The sequence below is a fragment of the Orcinus orca genome, chromosome 2 (assembly GCF_937001465.1).
Source record: "Orcinus orca chromosome 2, mOrcOrc1.1, whole genome shotgun sequence".
Classification (NCBI taxonomy): domain Eukaryota; kingdom Metazoa; phylum Chordata; class Mammalia; order Artiodactyla; family Delphinidae; genus Orcinus; species Orcinus orca.
In genome coordinates this window covers 5,406,075-5,422,947 of record NC_064560.1, presented here as the reverse complement: position 1 = coordinate 5,422,947, position 16,873 = coordinate 5,406,075, and the positions used below count along the sequence as shown (strand labels likewise).

The following is a 16,873-nucleotide window of genomic DNA, read 5'->3' as shown; positions in this document are numbered from 1 at the left end:
CAATCCTAGACCAGCCTAGGGAAGGATATTAATCATAGAATCACGTTTAAATGCAAATTCCAACTGCGAAAGGAGCTGCTGTGGAGCTGCTGAGTGTGTAGGAGGGGCTTTGCCTGACTTCAAGAGAGGCCTGAAGAAGCCCCAGGGGCAGGAAGGGGCAGGGCTAGTTCAAACAGAGCGAAAACTGAGTCAGGAGTGAGGCGGGCTGCAGTCAGTGCAAGCCCCGTGGCAGGTCAGGGGTCCGGGCCACATCCTGAACTTGGCAAGGGGCCTCCAGGAGGCTTGAAGCTCACAGCGGAGACGAGAAGGAAAAGAGAGGACACTGGGAGATCAGCCAGGAGTCTGTGCAGTAGTTCAGGCAAGAGATCATGGTATCTACAGTGATGAGTCACTCAAGGAAAATATTGATATTAGGTGATAAATGCACATTACTGGGGGAAAAGGACGGTTAAACTTGTTTAACCAGTGAGTCTCACCCGGGAGCAATTTTGCCCTTCCTGGGGGCATTTGGTGATGTCTGCCAGTGTTTTCAACGGTCACATTTGGTGTGGGCATGGCATGTAGTGGGCAGGAGCCAGGGGAGCTGCTGAGCGCCCTATGATGCCCCTCCCCAAACCCCCAACTAAGAATTATCTAGCCCGGGAAGGCAAGAAGGCAATTGGGTTTGGATTAGTCTTACTTAACTGTTCAACATTCCCTTCACATCAAATTACTCATTCTGAACATATCACTCTCAGGACTATTCCTCAAACAAAGCAATCACACACCAAGCCGTTACAAATGTTTCTATTAGCAAATAGCACAGGGGAAGAGGTGTGAGGTAACGCCAGTTCAGGGCACCATCAGCTCTTTAAAGTCGTATCATTTCAACTGATTCTCAAACACTGCGAATCCTGCTGTTAATCATCTTACTGAAGTCCAATTATATTTGCCATTTATGAGATATGGGAGGTGCCTGGGACTGGAACAAAAGCAAAGATATTCTGCCAAATCAAAAGATTAAAAAAAGGTCAGGGGGGCTTCCTTGGTGGCGCAGTGGTTGAGAGTCCGCCTGCCGATGCAGGGGACACGGGTTCGTGCTCTGGTCCGGGAAGATCCCACATGCCGCGGAGCGGCTGGGCCCGTGAGCCATGGCCGCTGAGCCTGCGTGTCCAGAGCCTGTGCTCCGCGGCGGGAGAGGCCACAGCAGTGAGAGGCCCACATACCGCAAACAAACAAACAAACAAACAAACAAAAAGGTCAGGAAAGAAGTGCACACTTCCTATTTTCCCTAATATCCCCTTTATGCCCCCTGACCCCCTGCCTTTAACTATCCCGGGAAACAGTATACAGACGTTTTCTAACCACATTCTGTTAAACTGTAAACATGACTTACTGACAGAGAGATCTGCACATGCTACTTCTACAAACATCACTCAAGAGGTGAAGTGATAAGAGCTAAAACTTTTAGGAAAGAATCTCCAGTTCTTTAACAAAGAACTTCAAGAATCCTCACGGGCTTATACTTTTCTGAAGCCATTAATTATGGATCTGACATCTCTACCTTGTGGCTCAAGAACACGGGCGTTATAATGATAATCATGGTAAAGAGTTGTTAAATATTCATCAATACCTGTCAGTCAAGATCTCATTTCATTGGTTCTATGACCTAGAACTCATTTAAATGATATTGGACCTACAAAACGTTACAAAGCTGTCAAAAACTTTCCGACGTTTCTTACAGTTTGTACAATTCAGCCTGGCTTTAGGTGATATTTTATCACTCAAGCAATTTAAAAAGAACGTTTCCTGAGTATCTGCAGATTCACACGCAGTTGTAAGATACAGAGAAATCCCCTGTACCCATTTCCCAGATTCCTCTAACAACGACAGCTTGTAAAACTGTAATGTAATATCATAACCAGGACGCTGACTCGACACAGTCCACCCGTCTTACTCAGTTCCCCAGGCTCACGCACGTGTGTGGGTATTCGGTTACATACAAGCTTATACCACCACATTCAAGACACCAAGCAGCTCCAACACCGAGGTTCCCTGGAGTCGCCCTTTTATAGCCACACACAACTCATGCCCACACTCACATCTTGCTAACCTCTGGTAGTCTGTCCTCCGTTTCTAAGCATTGTCATTTCAAAACTATTATGTAAATGGAACAATAGAGTATGTAACCTTTGGGGATTGGCTTTTTTCACTTGGTTTAATTCCCTGGTGATTTGTTCAGATCGTTAGCCTGTCAAAAGTTTATTTCTACCGAGGACTTGTACTCCACGGTACGGAGGTACCAGAGTTCACTGAGCTATTCACCTGTTGAAGGACATGTGCACGGATTCCAGTCTTTGTCTACTGCCTATACAGCTGCTCTGAACATGTGTGCACAGGTTTTTGTGCAGACATAGTTTACAGTACTCTGGGAGAAGTGCCCAGGAGTATACTTGCTGGGTCTTATGGTAAGTGCACGTTTAGTTTTATCAGAAAGTGCCAAGCTGTTTCTCAGAGTGGTGTGCCATTTTACGTTCCCACTGGCAACAAATAAGGGATGCAGCTTCACTGCAGGCTTGGCAGGATTTGGTGCTGTCGCTGTTTTTATTCTGGGCAGTCTGACAGGTGTGTGGCAATCATTGTGGTTTTAAGTCTCATTCTTCCTAATGGCTATGTAGTGATGTTGAACATCTTTTCGTATGTTTATTCACCACCCGAATATCCTCTTCGGTGAAATATCTGTTCATATCTTTTGCCCATATTCTAATTGGACTCTGTATTTTTACTGTTGGGTGTGAGAGTTCTGTCTATACTTTAGATAGTAGTCTGTTGTCAGGTAAGTGCGTTGGAAATCTTTTCTCCCAGTTTGTAGCTTGTCTTTTCATCTCTTTACAGAAGAACATATTTTTAATTTTGATATGGTAAAATGTATTAATTTTTCCTTTTACGGATTATTCTTTTGAGGTTTAGTCTAAGAACTTTTCATCTATCTCTAGGTCCCAAAGATTTTCTGTTCTTTTTCTCCTCAAAGTTTATACCTGTATATTTACATTTAGGTTCATGGTCTATTTTGAGTTTTTTTTTGTTGTTGTTGTTGTTTTGCGGTACGCGGGCCTCTCACTGTTGTGGCCTCTCCCATTGCGGAGCACAGGCTCCAGACGCGCAGGCTCAGCGGCCATGGCTCACGGGCCCAGCCACTCCGCGGCACGTGGGATCTTCCCAGATCGGGGCACGAACCCGCGTCCCCTGCATCGGCAGGCGGACTCTCAACAACTGCGCCACCAGGGAAGCCCTATTTTGAGTGAATTTTTGTATAAGGTTTGAGGTTAAGGGCTGCTTGCTGGAGCTGAGCCCCTCTTGCCTGTCTTGTTTACCCACCTCAGTATCTCTTGGCAAAAACTGGAGTCTCAGGCCCAGCAGAGAAAGAGTGTGTTTCCCAGGCCACTGAGTTTTGTCAGAGTTCCAGATGGATCCCACCCGCCAGTGGTTCAGCCTTGCCTGCTGTCAGAGGGATTCCCATTCCATCCAGAGGAGAAACGGGACTGAATAACTTTTCACATTCCATTTTTCCAATGAAGAACTTGAAAGACTTTACTTTGTCTATATATTTGATGTTGACTCAATTCCTGAGAGAGTTCATTTGTTTCATGAAAAAAGCAATTAGGAAAAGTGTATACGATGTTTTGTTTTACATGTATTATATACAAGTCTAGGATTTTTATTGAAACAGCATGCATGGATCAGTTAGATATAAAACATAATTTGAGAGATCATGTAAAATAACAACAACATCGACAATACAATCCACTTCTACTCATTAGGTGGTTTTATATTCCAAGTACTGAGCACTATTTATGTTATTATATCATATTACATCTAATGCTTAAAAAACAGTCCTACTAAAGTAGGAATTATTCTCTTCATTTTACAGCTGAGTAATTTAAAGCCCAAATGTGTAATTGGCTCATAGAGGAACATTCAGGTGGTAAATGCAAGAAATGCGGAGCCCAGGTGAATGTTCTTTCCCCTAAAAGGTGTATGTCCTCTTAGCCATAGAACACATGAGATATAAAATAGCACAGATGGAATAAATTTGTAATACAGTTATCACGCTCATAAGTCAATGAATAGTGATGTCAGTGCCACAGGAGCAGTATTTACAACTGGAGAGGAAGAGAGCCTTACTGACTGACCCATGGTCATGATTTTACATGGATGGGTCCCTCACGGTCTGGTCAGCTTGTGGGCGCTTAAGGCTCAGGTGAAGGCTGGCACTAGTGCATGTCTAGCCTTCTGTAATTTTTATAGGATACTCTAAATGTGGCTTGTCATGGTGACTTTGATTCATTTTGTCCTTGAGGGTCTATTAGAAAGAAAGAAAAAAGAAAAGAAAGAGAAAACGAGAAAGAGAGAGAGAGAGAGAGAGAGAGAGAGAGAGGGAGGGAGGGAGGGAGGGAGGAAGGAGGAAAGAAAGAAAGAAAAAGAAAGAAAGAAAGAAAGAAAGAAAGAAAGAGAGAGAGAGGAAGAAAGAAATCTGCCCTTCTCTCTTTAGTTTCTGTAGAAAGGAAGAACCGTAAATGCTCATGAGAATTTAATAAGGCGAGACAATCTCCTAAATTAAGTGTCTTTGCTTATGTATTAGTGAATGAAAGTCACAGGGCAATGTGTGTTGTGGTCCAAATTTTAACTCCTAGTGGTTGAGGTTTCTCACTTTTTCATTCAAGAAATCCAAGCAGCAAAATTGTCCTTCTCCTCCTTTGAGAGGCAGTGAGTCATTTCTAGTCTAAACGTTTACGTTCCTGCAACCAGCTTGGCTCCAATTAAATATACAAGTGCACTGACCTTCACAAAACTGGTCCGACACTGTCCGTCCCCGCTGGGGATGAGGAAGTTGTTGTCAAAGCTGAGTTCCAAGTGTTTACTTTGGTGAGTAATGACTGTCCAGGAACATCTGACGTTCTCGGGAAAATTCTGAGGCCAGTGGGGGGATCTGATTGTACCATTGTCTAAATGAAGTATTCCACCACAACCTGAAAAATTGTCATGGAAAAAGTCATTACTTTGTGATGAAAATAACAATTTTGGTAACTGAAGACTTCTGGAGAGGACACATTTCTAAATGTGAGATATCAGTGTGTCTTTCCTTACATATGAGTCTCTGACCTTCGGGGCAGGTCCACAACAAGGACTCTCAGCAAATGGAAGGTCACTGAAGCCACAGGAGGCTACAGCTGTTACTGTTCCGTTACACCTATACTGAACTCACCTGAGACCATTAATCCTTGCCATGAAGAGGACAGACTTCTATCCTGTCTTCAAACAAGAGCAATAATTTTTACTCCCCTTGAGGCTATGTAGTATTTGTGGCCCAACAATCTCAAGCTTTGTATTTTATTGCCACTAACACCTGAGAATACAAGTCTATACTCATCTGCAATTTTACGTTAACATCCTGGATGGGAGAAAATGATTTTGATCATTTAATCTTAAGATTAAATCTTAAGATTAAGATCACTTAATCTTCCATTAAGTAACCTGGTTCGTTCATATTGAAATGCTGATGGATGAACAATAAATTACAGGGATTGAAAGAAAGAAAAATCTAGAACTATTTTGTAATATTAAAGTATGTTCTTAAGAGATGGCAAAAGAAAAAAAATATGAACTCAAAACAAAATGAAGTTAAAGAGTATTCCCTGTATCCTTTGCTTTTAAACCCTCGGAAAACCAGTGGTTCACCTCAGCTCCCCTCTGCTTCAGCAGCGCTCAGAGAACTCCCCAAACACCTGACTCTTCTAGAAATAGTTGCCCTGTGTGATGCTGCAAGACTACATGAGATCCTGACAAAAGTGTCCAATGCAAGGCTTATATTTTCTGGGAGTTTCCACGAAATGAAATTTCCATGAAATGTCATAGTTTGCAGGTACAACAAGTAATGTTTTGAAATAGAATCTATCATGTTTTGCCCCATACAGAGCATTCATTCTAAGTCACAAATCTTATCTTGTCACTTTGCTGCTCAGAACTCTTCAGATAGCTCCCCACTGCTCGAGGGATAATATAGAAGCCAAGGCTCTCCAGGATGTGGACTCCTTATTTTCCTGCCCTCAGCTCACCACTCAGCATTCTGCCTCCATGGTCCAAATATGTTCAACTACTTGTGATTCCAACACATATTTTCTATTACTTGTGATTCCCTAGTTGTACCATGGCCCTTTGCCTGTGGAGACAGCACGGTGAAGTATTAAGATCAAAGTTTCTGGGCTCTGCTGTCTTCATTCAAATCTTGACTCTGCTGATCGTCAGCTCCACGAGCTGGGCAAATTATCCACCCATTTCTCCTGTTTCCACCCATGCAAGTGGAGAAAATGTGCACTGATACTGTGTCTTCCTTACAAGGTTGCTTCATGAGATGTCACATGTAAACATTTAGAATTGAGTCTGACAGAGAGTAGGTACAAAAGGTATACTTGTCGGGCTAGTTAATAAATTTTAAAAATACATCGATGATAAAAGACAGTAAGCGCAGAGAATGTTCTTTCTTTTACCCAAAGTCTCTGTGTTCCATGTAGCATAAAAGCCACCATTTTGCACCGAGCGGTCCGTGTTAAAAATCACCACCAGCTGGTTGGAACCCGACTGGATTGTCCTGGGGTTTGAATTTCCACAGTAGTGTCCTATGATGGGTGATCCAGGGGAACCACCGTTTCTGACTGTGACAGCATCCCAAGCACAGGTTGAATGGGCTTCAATGTCAAAATCACTGAATGTCAGCTGCAGGAGAAAAGGGAAGAAATGAGGAAACACTCTGAGCTGTAAGTGAGCCTATCTACGTAGAGTTCGACTGAAGTCCTTACACACCCTTTTATTTTGTTTTAATTTATATAATTTGGTATTTATGTCTCTTATTTCATTCTCCCTTGTCCTCCTCTATTTTTTTCTCATTGAAGTTTCTCTTGGAAATTTTGAGAAGGGATATTTCTCCCAGAACGGGAGTCATTGGGGTCATCCTCAGTCCCCTGGGCTGGGATGGCAACTCATATCAAGAATATAAATACATCTCTTTTCTGGATGGGGAACTGTCTTCTATAGAGAGCTTCTCCTGTGCTTGAAAAAGAATGAAAGATATTTCGTTCTTCATTAGTTGTAAACTTGTAGATGCCAATGTATATACGCTAAGCAGAGAATTTTAGGGAGAAGATGACCTGGATCAAAGCCTATTCTAATCACTTGCTTATTGAAAGAACTCTGTTTCCACACAGGACATGGTACTTTTGTTGTATAATTTCAGAATTATTTTACCCACTAATCAAAACTCACAGTGATGGTGTGGCCTTGTGGGGCTTCCAACAACCAAGAACAGTGGGTCAAACTGTCGTAAGAGGCTGGATAGTTGGGGCTTGAGATCACTCCACTCTCACCTATCTGTACTCCACCACAGTCTGAAATTAGATTGTAAACTTCTAAATAAGAAAGGAAAAAAACCACCAAATTCTGTAAAGCCAAAGTAAATACTACTTATAGCCATCGTACTTTATGATTTAAAAAAAGGACAATAAGTGAATAAATAGATGAAATTGTATGAAAGCAAAGTAAAACTAGATGGAAGATTAGAAATAAACAGAATCCCATATAGCGTTAATCAAATGGAATCACACAGTGAAGGCAGGCTCAAGGTTGATACAAAGGAGAAGGAAGATTATCTGAACCATAAATGGAGAATAATTAGATGAGCATAGAACTGACAGTAAATGCACTAGGGACAAAGGAAAGAACATTGCCTTTCTTAAAAACACTAGGCCTGTGAAAATAAATGTAAGCTTGTAGAATATGATGAGGACCATAACTAAAGACTCTGTCGTTTGACAACAAGCACATATCTTGTAATCAGCTATCAAAGTGTATATTAGTACAGCAAGTTGAAACATGGATACATCTCTAAAGCATGGTATGGTCTGATGTTCCACACAAATAATACTGCTTCCTGAAATCTGACTCTTTTCTTTCAATCTGAGAAAGAAAAACCAGCTGGCAACATGGTTGACTGAATAGATCATCAATCTCACTCTTTTCTCCAACCAACCATTTGGTTATAACACAAAGAAATGTTAAATAAAATTATAACCAAAATATATTTGATTCATAGCCCAACTTAATGGAAAGAAAGGAGATCTCTAAGAACTATAAACAATAAATGTACTCAAATTCCAAGGGGTATCTTAAACTGTGTCGGTCTAAGAGGATATAGAATCAAGATGTGGGCCCCAGGAGTTGTGGTTTGAGGTTTGCTGATCAGGCAAAAAGAGAACATATGGCCTTGGACCTCCACAAAAGCAAGGGCTTTTACATAAAGTTCGGAATCTAAAAGGACTGCCGTATTAGTGAAATGGACTAGGAAAACTCTAATGGCCCAGAGAAGCAGCAAGGAGGAGTACTGTCTGTCTTGGGCTGAATTTTCAGGTACAAACTGAATGTCACAGATACAAATCTAGTACAAAACATTGGCAAATTTTGTTTAGTAATATGTCCAAAATACACATGATGGCCAAGTAGGGTCTATCCCAGAAACGAAAGGATGGTTTAACAAGAGAAAAATCTTTTAATACAATTTTTCACATTAACACATTAAAGTAGGAAAAAATAGGATCATCTCAATAGATGCAGAAAAACCATTTGCTAAAATCTGACAGTAAAAAAAAAAAAACAAAAAAAATTTTTGTACACCATGAATTGAAGAGACTTCCTTTAATGTGATAAGGAGTAGTTATTGAAAACCTATGAGAAGCCAGTATATTTAACAATGAAATGTTACAGTCATTCACATTAAGGTCAGAAACAAGATGCTGTTATCCCTTGCATTTGACATTATGATGGTGGCCTTAGCTAGTGAAATAAGACAAGAAAAAGAAATCAAGAATTGGGATTGAAAGAGAAAAATTGCTATCAATTTGCAGAAGATATGATTGTTTACACAGAAAAACCAGAAGTAATTTATAGACAAAATACTAAAACTAATAAGAGTCTAGCAAGATCTGTGGGCTAAAGATTGATGTATTAAAATTTAAAAATTCCTAGATATAGGCCACAACCAGCTAGAAAGTATAATTAAAAATGTCTCATTGACACTACCAACAAAACCAATAAATAAACCTAGAAATACATCTAACAAAATATATGCGAGATCTTTATGGAAAATGTCATTAAAAAATTTATGTATTATGTTATTGCCAGAGTTGGAGAGCTTATCATAAGTCTTACCTGTAAAGGAATACTGTGCATGGAATCCAACATGTTCTACACGTTCATTGGTGACAAAGTGTATCCATACCTGAGGATAAGGTATAACCAGTGGCATGCTAGGTTCTGAAGCCCCACAAAGTCTCCATATCAGAAGCCCATCAGCATTACCTGAGCAGAATAACACACCAGTGTCACCATATATATATCTTTTGAAAAATATATCCAATGAATTCAGTAGGAACAAATAATAAAAAAAATTTTAAGCTATTACATTGATACACATTTAAATTCTGGTTTAATAGCAGACATTTCACAAATCTCCTTTCTATCTTTCTCAACTACAAAGGAAAGAGTGCCTCCAATGGGTAAAAAAGAATGCTTTTTTTGGTATGGGCCTCTTTCTCTATCATAGGTGTCATTTTGTTCCAATTCATGTTTTCATAATTATTGTTTAGCATATCTAAACAGATACACAACTGTTAAAAAACTTAAAAAAAAACTTTTGGCTGTGCTTTTTTCTTTTTTTAAGGAGTAAAAAACACAATACCAATAGTGACAAAATACATCAGCAAGATAAAAGTGATAATTACCTAAAATTTTAATAATTTCTTCACTGTATTTAATCAACTAAAATGAATGGGATATTCCATACTCAAGCTAAGAACTATCAGATTTGGAGGTATTTTTGTGAATATTATTTTCACAGTAATTTGATGATCATTTATTGCTCACACTTATCTCCTCACGGTTTAGTCTGTCAGACAACATCACTGACCTTAAAAGTCAACAAAATATAGTATTCTAACTGTCTCTAAAATGAGGGAAGCAAGAGAAGATTGCATTTAACTGAATGAAATTTGATAGATAGCTGCTCTGTTTGATTCTATAAGCCAGTGGTTTTGAACCAAGCAGAGGGGCTGAGGATTTATCAGAATCCCGTGCAGAACATTCTCAAACTACAACTTCCATTTCCCTCATAAGCCTGTTCTAGGTTCATCTACCTCCAAGAGGCCAGATGATTCTTCTGCTGAGGCAGTTGGTCTGTGACCATAAACTTTATCAAATTCTCTTTCTGCCCTCCATGTTCCCAAAGCCAGCATCAATTTCTATAGTTGCCCCAGTACATTGTCACCAGCAAACTGCATTAGCGTTCAGCCTCCTTTTCTTTAAATTTTGCGATAACATGGAACCCAGTGAGCCTTAGACAGCATAGCTGATATAGTGATATACTGTTACTTTTCTCCCTCTTTTTTTTTTTGCTTAGGGGGAAAAGAGTGCCAATGTAACACTGGGGACAATTCAATGGATAACCTGTGCTTCCACTATAGGAAAGAACTAAAATGGATTTATCAGCCATGAATGCAGACTTTTAAAAAATTCTTAAGATGATTATAGTTTACCAGGTATAAATCCATGTCTATTATGAAAACAAAGACAAACTTGACTGCTTCGGGGATAATTTCCTAACCAACTTCTATGTGCTTCTCCGTTTAATGCACTGCGAAGTTTCTTTAGACTTCTAAGGCCTAAGGAGAATTCCACGGCCTCTTCTGTGAATCCTGTAAATTCAGAAAACCACCAGCACACATTCTGATCATGTTACGTTCTAGTCTCTGAAGAAAGAAGTCTTGAGTAGATGAGAGTTGAAGGGACCACTTGAACTCATTAACAGAGCAAAGACAAACCGGAATCTCTCCTGGGTAAATGTCACATCAACTGAGACAGAGGGTCTAGTCGAAAACACTGATCCGTCTCATTCCTTGTTTATAGAGCATGTTGTCCCCAGCCGGGCACGTGCAGAATGATGGCTTGGTCTGAACAGTGTTCTTCTGGATCTTATATATAATACATACATTTACAGCCCTATGTCTCCCTGCATTGCTGGTGGCCTCCAGCCTAAGAAGAAGGCTGCAGGTGAATGGGAGAACGTGCTCCTTGATGGGACTCACCCGCTCGGAACTCAAGGACATCAAACTGACAGTCCTGGTGACTTTCTAGATAAAAATCCTCAAAATGAATGTAAATGGAGGAGTTTCCCTGGTGTGGATTGCTGAGCGTCCATTCGCAGTTTAGGTTTCTTGAGTAATTACTGACTCCATCGTAGCCAGGAGAAGTAAAGTTTCCCACAACGGAACTTGTAAGGGACCCACCACACACTGAGAAAACAGAAGGCAACAGAGAAAGTAGTTGTCAGATCCATGCCATAGCAGAAGATACAAAGAAGACAGAAAAAAATAACTACAGCAACCACAGCAGCTTCTTATTGCTTTGATTTGTTTCTCTAGATGAAGTCAGGTCAGGGCTGTGGGTGGGGGGCTGCCTCCTCATGCCACCTACAGAAGTGGTTTCTGTGGATTTAGAAAGAAAGATGTACAAAAATAAGCAGCTTCTTTATTTTCCTGAAGATGTAGATTAGGTGGGTGGAGTTTGGCGATGTGTCAGTATCTCCTAATGTGAGCCTGTTGTTCATTAACATTTAATTTAGAGCAACATCTAAATATAATGGTGGTCCCGATGGCTACTGCTTAGAATTTAGTTTAGAATTTAATTGGATAAAATTAAATTAAATTTTTAAATTAAAAATTAGAGAATTTAATTGGATAAAACAGATAATATAACATTGGCATTCCAGTGAATTGGCTCCTTTTTGATAGGGAACGAATGCTCCTTGTATCAATGAAATAACTTAAAGGTCTTAAAAAAATATTCAGTTCCACTCTTCCTAAATTTTAAAGCTCTTAGATAATAGCAACAATCCAGAAAGTAGGAGGATATTTACAATAGAAAGGCCACATCTTGCTAAGTTTAAATGCTCTGTATCGTCTGTGAACCCCTCAGTCACGTACGCTGGAAATCTGTATAAGGATGGATGGATGCCTAAGAAACAATAAAATCCGTGTGTCTTCAATTACTTTACTTACTCTCCGGGAGCAAGCTGCCCCTCAAGAGGTAGTTATCCTCTTCCAGGATAAAAGAGCTGACCAAGGGCTGCGGGACTGGCAACCAACTATTACGGCGACACTGCATGGAACCGAGCTAGAAGCTCTTCTAACAGCATCTTCTAAATTTTCTAATTCACAACAGCAGTTTTCTTTCCAAAACTAGAGGTTTCTGCCTTCTGTTTTGGGGGTTTTGTGGTTGGGTTTTCTATCTGGTTATGTTTGTCTTTTGTGGAAGATCCGAGGTGTGACTTTGATCTCTAAAGGGGACATGCATGGCTCCACTGCTGTCGGCAGTAGCTGTGGGACACCTGCAGCGCAGACGATAACACAGGTGTATTTGTAACATCCTCTATTACCTGCGTCTTCACTGGACGTATAGGAGGCAGAGAAGCCTCCATATGGCCTGGATCCATCAGTGAAATAAACAACCTTCATTGTATTTCCCGAGGATTTGATCTCATTGGTACCATTCACACTGCTACACAGTTTCTCTAGCTGGGGTGAGTTACTTCTAATTCCATTAAATACCTGTTGGAAAAAATAGTTTAACCTTTAGACACAGTCCATCTGACTGAGTATTTCCTAGGAGGTTACGTTCCCAGACCAGACACAATTCCTTCTAAGAAAACTCTGTGCTAAAATGAATTACTTAACAATATGGGCACTTAGCCCAGTGCCACAAGCCACCACGTTACCTGGAGCACATTTTGTGGCCTCAGGGTCATTGCACTAAAATGGAAGTATTGCAGTCATGCCCTCCTGCCATGTGGTGACAAGTGAAAAACTGCTGTGCTCTTTGCAACTGGAAACTGTGATCAAAACGTAAAGAAGCTATGCCAACACGCTCACATCTTAGTTCACAGAGTTCACTGGGGAACAGTTTTGTTTAACAATCCCTCAGGACCTTTGATATTTGGAAAGAAGGCTTAAATGTTAATCTCTGATGATCTGAAGTATAGAAGAGCTCAAATTTTTTTTTTTTTTTTTTTTTTTTTTTTTTTTTGCGGTACGCGGGCCTCTCACTGTTGGGGCCCCTCCCGCTGCGGAGCACAGGCTCCGGACATGCAGGCTCAGCGGCCATGGCTCACGGGCCCAGCCGCTCCGCGGCATGTGGGATCTTCCCGGACCGGGGCACGAACCCGTGTCCCCTGCATCGGCAGGCGGACTCTCAACCACTGCGCCACCAGGGAAGCCCAAGAACTCAAATATTTTTAAATGCCATTTTTTTATTGGAGTATAACTGTTTTACAATGTGTTAGTTTCTGCTGTACAACGAAGTGAATCAGCTATATGTATACATATATCCCCTCCCTCTTGGACTTCCCTCCCACCCAAGTAATTTTAAAAATCAATCTCAATATAATAGTTCTTTCCTACTTAGTCATGCATTCAAAGCTTCAATTTTCTTTCCGGTTTGAATTTTTAAAAATGGACTAGAGTATTGTGGACTCCAAAATATTCAACAACTCCAGTTATACACATAGTTATGACAATTGGCAAAATGTTATTCTACTTCTTTACAAATCCAAGGGAATATTTCAGCACAGCTCAAGAAAGATCCAGAAGTAACTAAACAATAATAGATTGAGCGAGTGATAGTCCTGTTTCTAAAAAGGACTTGAATGGCTTACGATTAGAAATAATGAGGCAGAGTGGGACACTAAGAGCTATGGAGAAGGATAATGTATTCCATAACAAAAGCTGTACGCTTTTTTGTTTACTGTAATTGATCAGTAAATTCTGTTCTTCGGGGGCTTCTGGTTTAAAAAGTGACTTCCGGCTCATAGGACAGGACACAGAGCTTCCTATCATTTACTGAGCATGGACAAAATGCCAGGCTCTGCTAATAACCCACTGGGATTACCTTATCCAATTAGCAAAACAACCTCTCAGACATATGATATTACCCCTGTTTTCCAGACTAAGACACTAGAATTCAGAAAGATTATGCAATTTGCCAAAGTTCAAACAGCCAGTAGTAGTAAAATTGGGATTCAAATTATCCCTGATTCCAAACCATGAAGTAATGCATAAGGAAACAGAAAGTGACAAGTATTTCAATAATTCTAAAAACAGGAACGGGCAACACACTGCCAGAATTAAAACGGATTATTCACAACTAAAAGGCTAATGGAATATGTGCAAACCCATGATCAACGGCCTTTATCCCATTGACAGAGGCAACCGGACGTGGGAAGTGCTTGTGGGTGCATCTTAGGGTGTCAGTCAAGGAACAGAAAAGAGGTCAGTGTGGTTGGGTCCTAGTGAGCAAAAGAGGAGGGGGGTTTGAGATAAGACACATGGGTAGAAGAAGGAAGGGGCAGCAGATAATGTAAGTCCAGTTGGGCCATTATGAAGATGTGGGACTTCCCTCTGAGTGAGAAAAGAAGCCATTAGAGGATTTTCAAGGAAAGCCTTATGGTCTGATTTAGGTTTAAACCCATCACACTGGCTGCTGTGTTGAGATGCAGAGAGACAAGGGTGGAAGCAGAGACCAGTTGGAAGTTATTAAAATAAATCTAAATGAGTGGTGATGGCGGTCGCAGTGGAGGTAGTGAGAAGGAGTTAGACTCTGGATCTCTTGTAACGATCCAGCCAAGTGAGCTTGCTTATGGGTTCAGTTTAAGGATGTGAAAGAAAGAACTCCAAAACAGACATCAGGGCTTTGGACCTGAGCAACCAGAAGTTTGGAACAGTTATTTACTGAGATAACAAAGACTGGAGAAAGGGCAAGTTGGGTGGAAAATATACTAATATTCATCTACAGTTAATACAGTATAAACGTATATATATCTGTCATTCACATTTAACACTCACGGATTTCATTAGCTTTCTTTTGCTACGGGAAGCTAAGAATACTAAGGGTATTATACTTAAATATAATATTATACTCAAATATAATATTTGAGATTATACTAAGGGTATAATCTCAGAGCATGAGCTCGGCAACCTGGAAGACATTCGACCTTGGTCTTCCAGAGGAGTCACTCGGCACAACCAGCAGAGAACAGTAATGGTGCAGGACCACCCATCTGCTTCAAACTTTTGGTGCTGGCTTGTCCTGTGACTCTGGTCCCAATCATAGGCTTAACTTTTCCATTTACACAGGTTTTTCCATGTGTAATGATCATTTGCTTGAAAATTTATCCTGCCTATGACCCTGATATAGGTTGAGACAACTAACAGTCTCTTAAAACAGCTTTTATAAAAATTATGGCAAACATTTATTGTGACTTTGTTCCATCTAAAATACTTAGAATTTGTGTGAGATACAGTTGCACGGAGGGGAATATTCCTGACCTAGTTTTCTGACTGTGATTTATGGGTCAATAACTCCTTAAACAATGGACTATAATATCCCTGATGGCAGGGGACACTTACTGTCACATGCTCACTGCTGCAGAATGGATGGTCTTCTAGCCTCAGGTTGTCAAAAGTGAGGGTCACCCGCTGTCCTTCCTGCACAGTGATTCTCCATTCACACATCCAGCCATGAGGGTTTGGGTTCAGGTAGTTGGGAGAAGTGAAGGTCCCAGCAGGGCCCTGGAGATCCCCACCACATGCTGAAGGGGGGGAAAAAAAAAGAGAGAGAAGAAAACAAAACCCAAAAACCTAAGAAAACTTCCAATCCAATCCTATAAGGAATGTTCTCAAAAGTAAAGCATTTTTTTTATTGTCCCACTAGACAAAATCAGTGCTCTTATTTATCACTGTATGTACACAAGGACTATCTCTGATATTTAATATTTAATCTCTGCTTCCATAGATGGTAGTTCACTGGCAGCCTTTTGTCATCATGGCCCAAGAAATATGAGAGTCCAGTAAGCGCAGTAATCATCGGAGTCAGGAAAATCAGAGGGCTAAAGTCATCATCCAGTTTTTTCAAGACAAGATCTTTATTTCACATGAGCTTGTCAGGGAATTTGGAATGCAAATTCTGAGTGACTCGAGCGCTAACAGACTGGCTTTCTACAATGAGGAACGCGGCTCTCACCTCCTGACACCCCTCACAGCATTAGATCCGTTCCTTTGTAGCACTGACTGCAGTTGTGATTTTTCATCTATTGGTGTGACTATTTGATTAATGTCTGCCTCTCTGCTAAACTAGTAAGGCCCAGGAAGACAAGGGTCACGGTGTCTTTGTTTAGTTATTGTCACACCAGTGCCTAAGAGGAGTGTCTATCCAATGTAGGTGCTCAACTATATATATATATATATATAAAATGAATCAAAGAACATACCTTCCACGCTGGAGTCAAACCGTAGTCTGAATCCTGAGGCAGTGAGAGAGCCGTCTGTGACAAACCTGACCAAAGCAACATTGCCAGAAGTATCTATGCTGTCAGGAATGGCGTTTCCACAGTATCTGCCCAATAGATTACCTGTGAGAGTCAAATAATTAAGTATTTATATGTCCAGGTGATTGATTTCATTTCACCTCTACTTGAGAAATTCTGCATGTACGAAGAAAAAAACAATAATAGATAAGACCCTGGCCAGGAAGAAATGGTGACCTCTGGCAAGAGAAGCAGGTCAAACATGAATAAAAATCAATATATTCAAGTATATGAGGAAGTGTAACAAAAACAGCAACCAATCAGAGCCGAGGGCAGCAGCACAACGAGGAAGGCTGCTCATATGGTCAGTGAAGTGGTCCAAGGCGACAGAGTGACAAGCATCCGCCTCATGATATTTCCAGGGTATGTTACCGT

The 16,873-nt window shown here is 40.6% G+C and overlaps 1 protein-coding gene across 1 annotated transcript in view; it reads right to left on the bottom strand.

Moving 5' to 3' along the window:
- Positions 1-16,873, bottom strand: part of CUBN (cubilin) — a 266,372-nt gene that overhangs the window by 64,130 nt on the left and 185,369 nt on the right. The window contains exons 47-54 of the mRNA XM_033403470.2: positions 16,403-16,543; positions 15,543-15,724; positions 12,518-12,689; positions 11,169-11,375; positions 9,238-9,387; positions 7,300-7,421; positions 6,528-6,753; positions 4,822-5,009 (exon numbers count right to left, since the gene is read on the bottom strand). Coding sequence (XP_033259361.2) covers positions 4,822-5,009; positions 6,528-6,753; positions 7,300-7,421; positions 9,238-9,387; positions 11,169-11,375; positions 12,518-12,689; positions 15,543-15,724; positions 16,403-16,543 — 1,388 coding nt within the window. The remainder of the gene's footprint in view (positions 1-4,821; positions 5,010-6,527; positions 6,754-7,299; positions 7,422-9,237; positions 9,388-11,168; positions 11,376-12,517; positions 12,690-15,542; positions 15,725-16,402; positions 16,544-16,873) is intronic.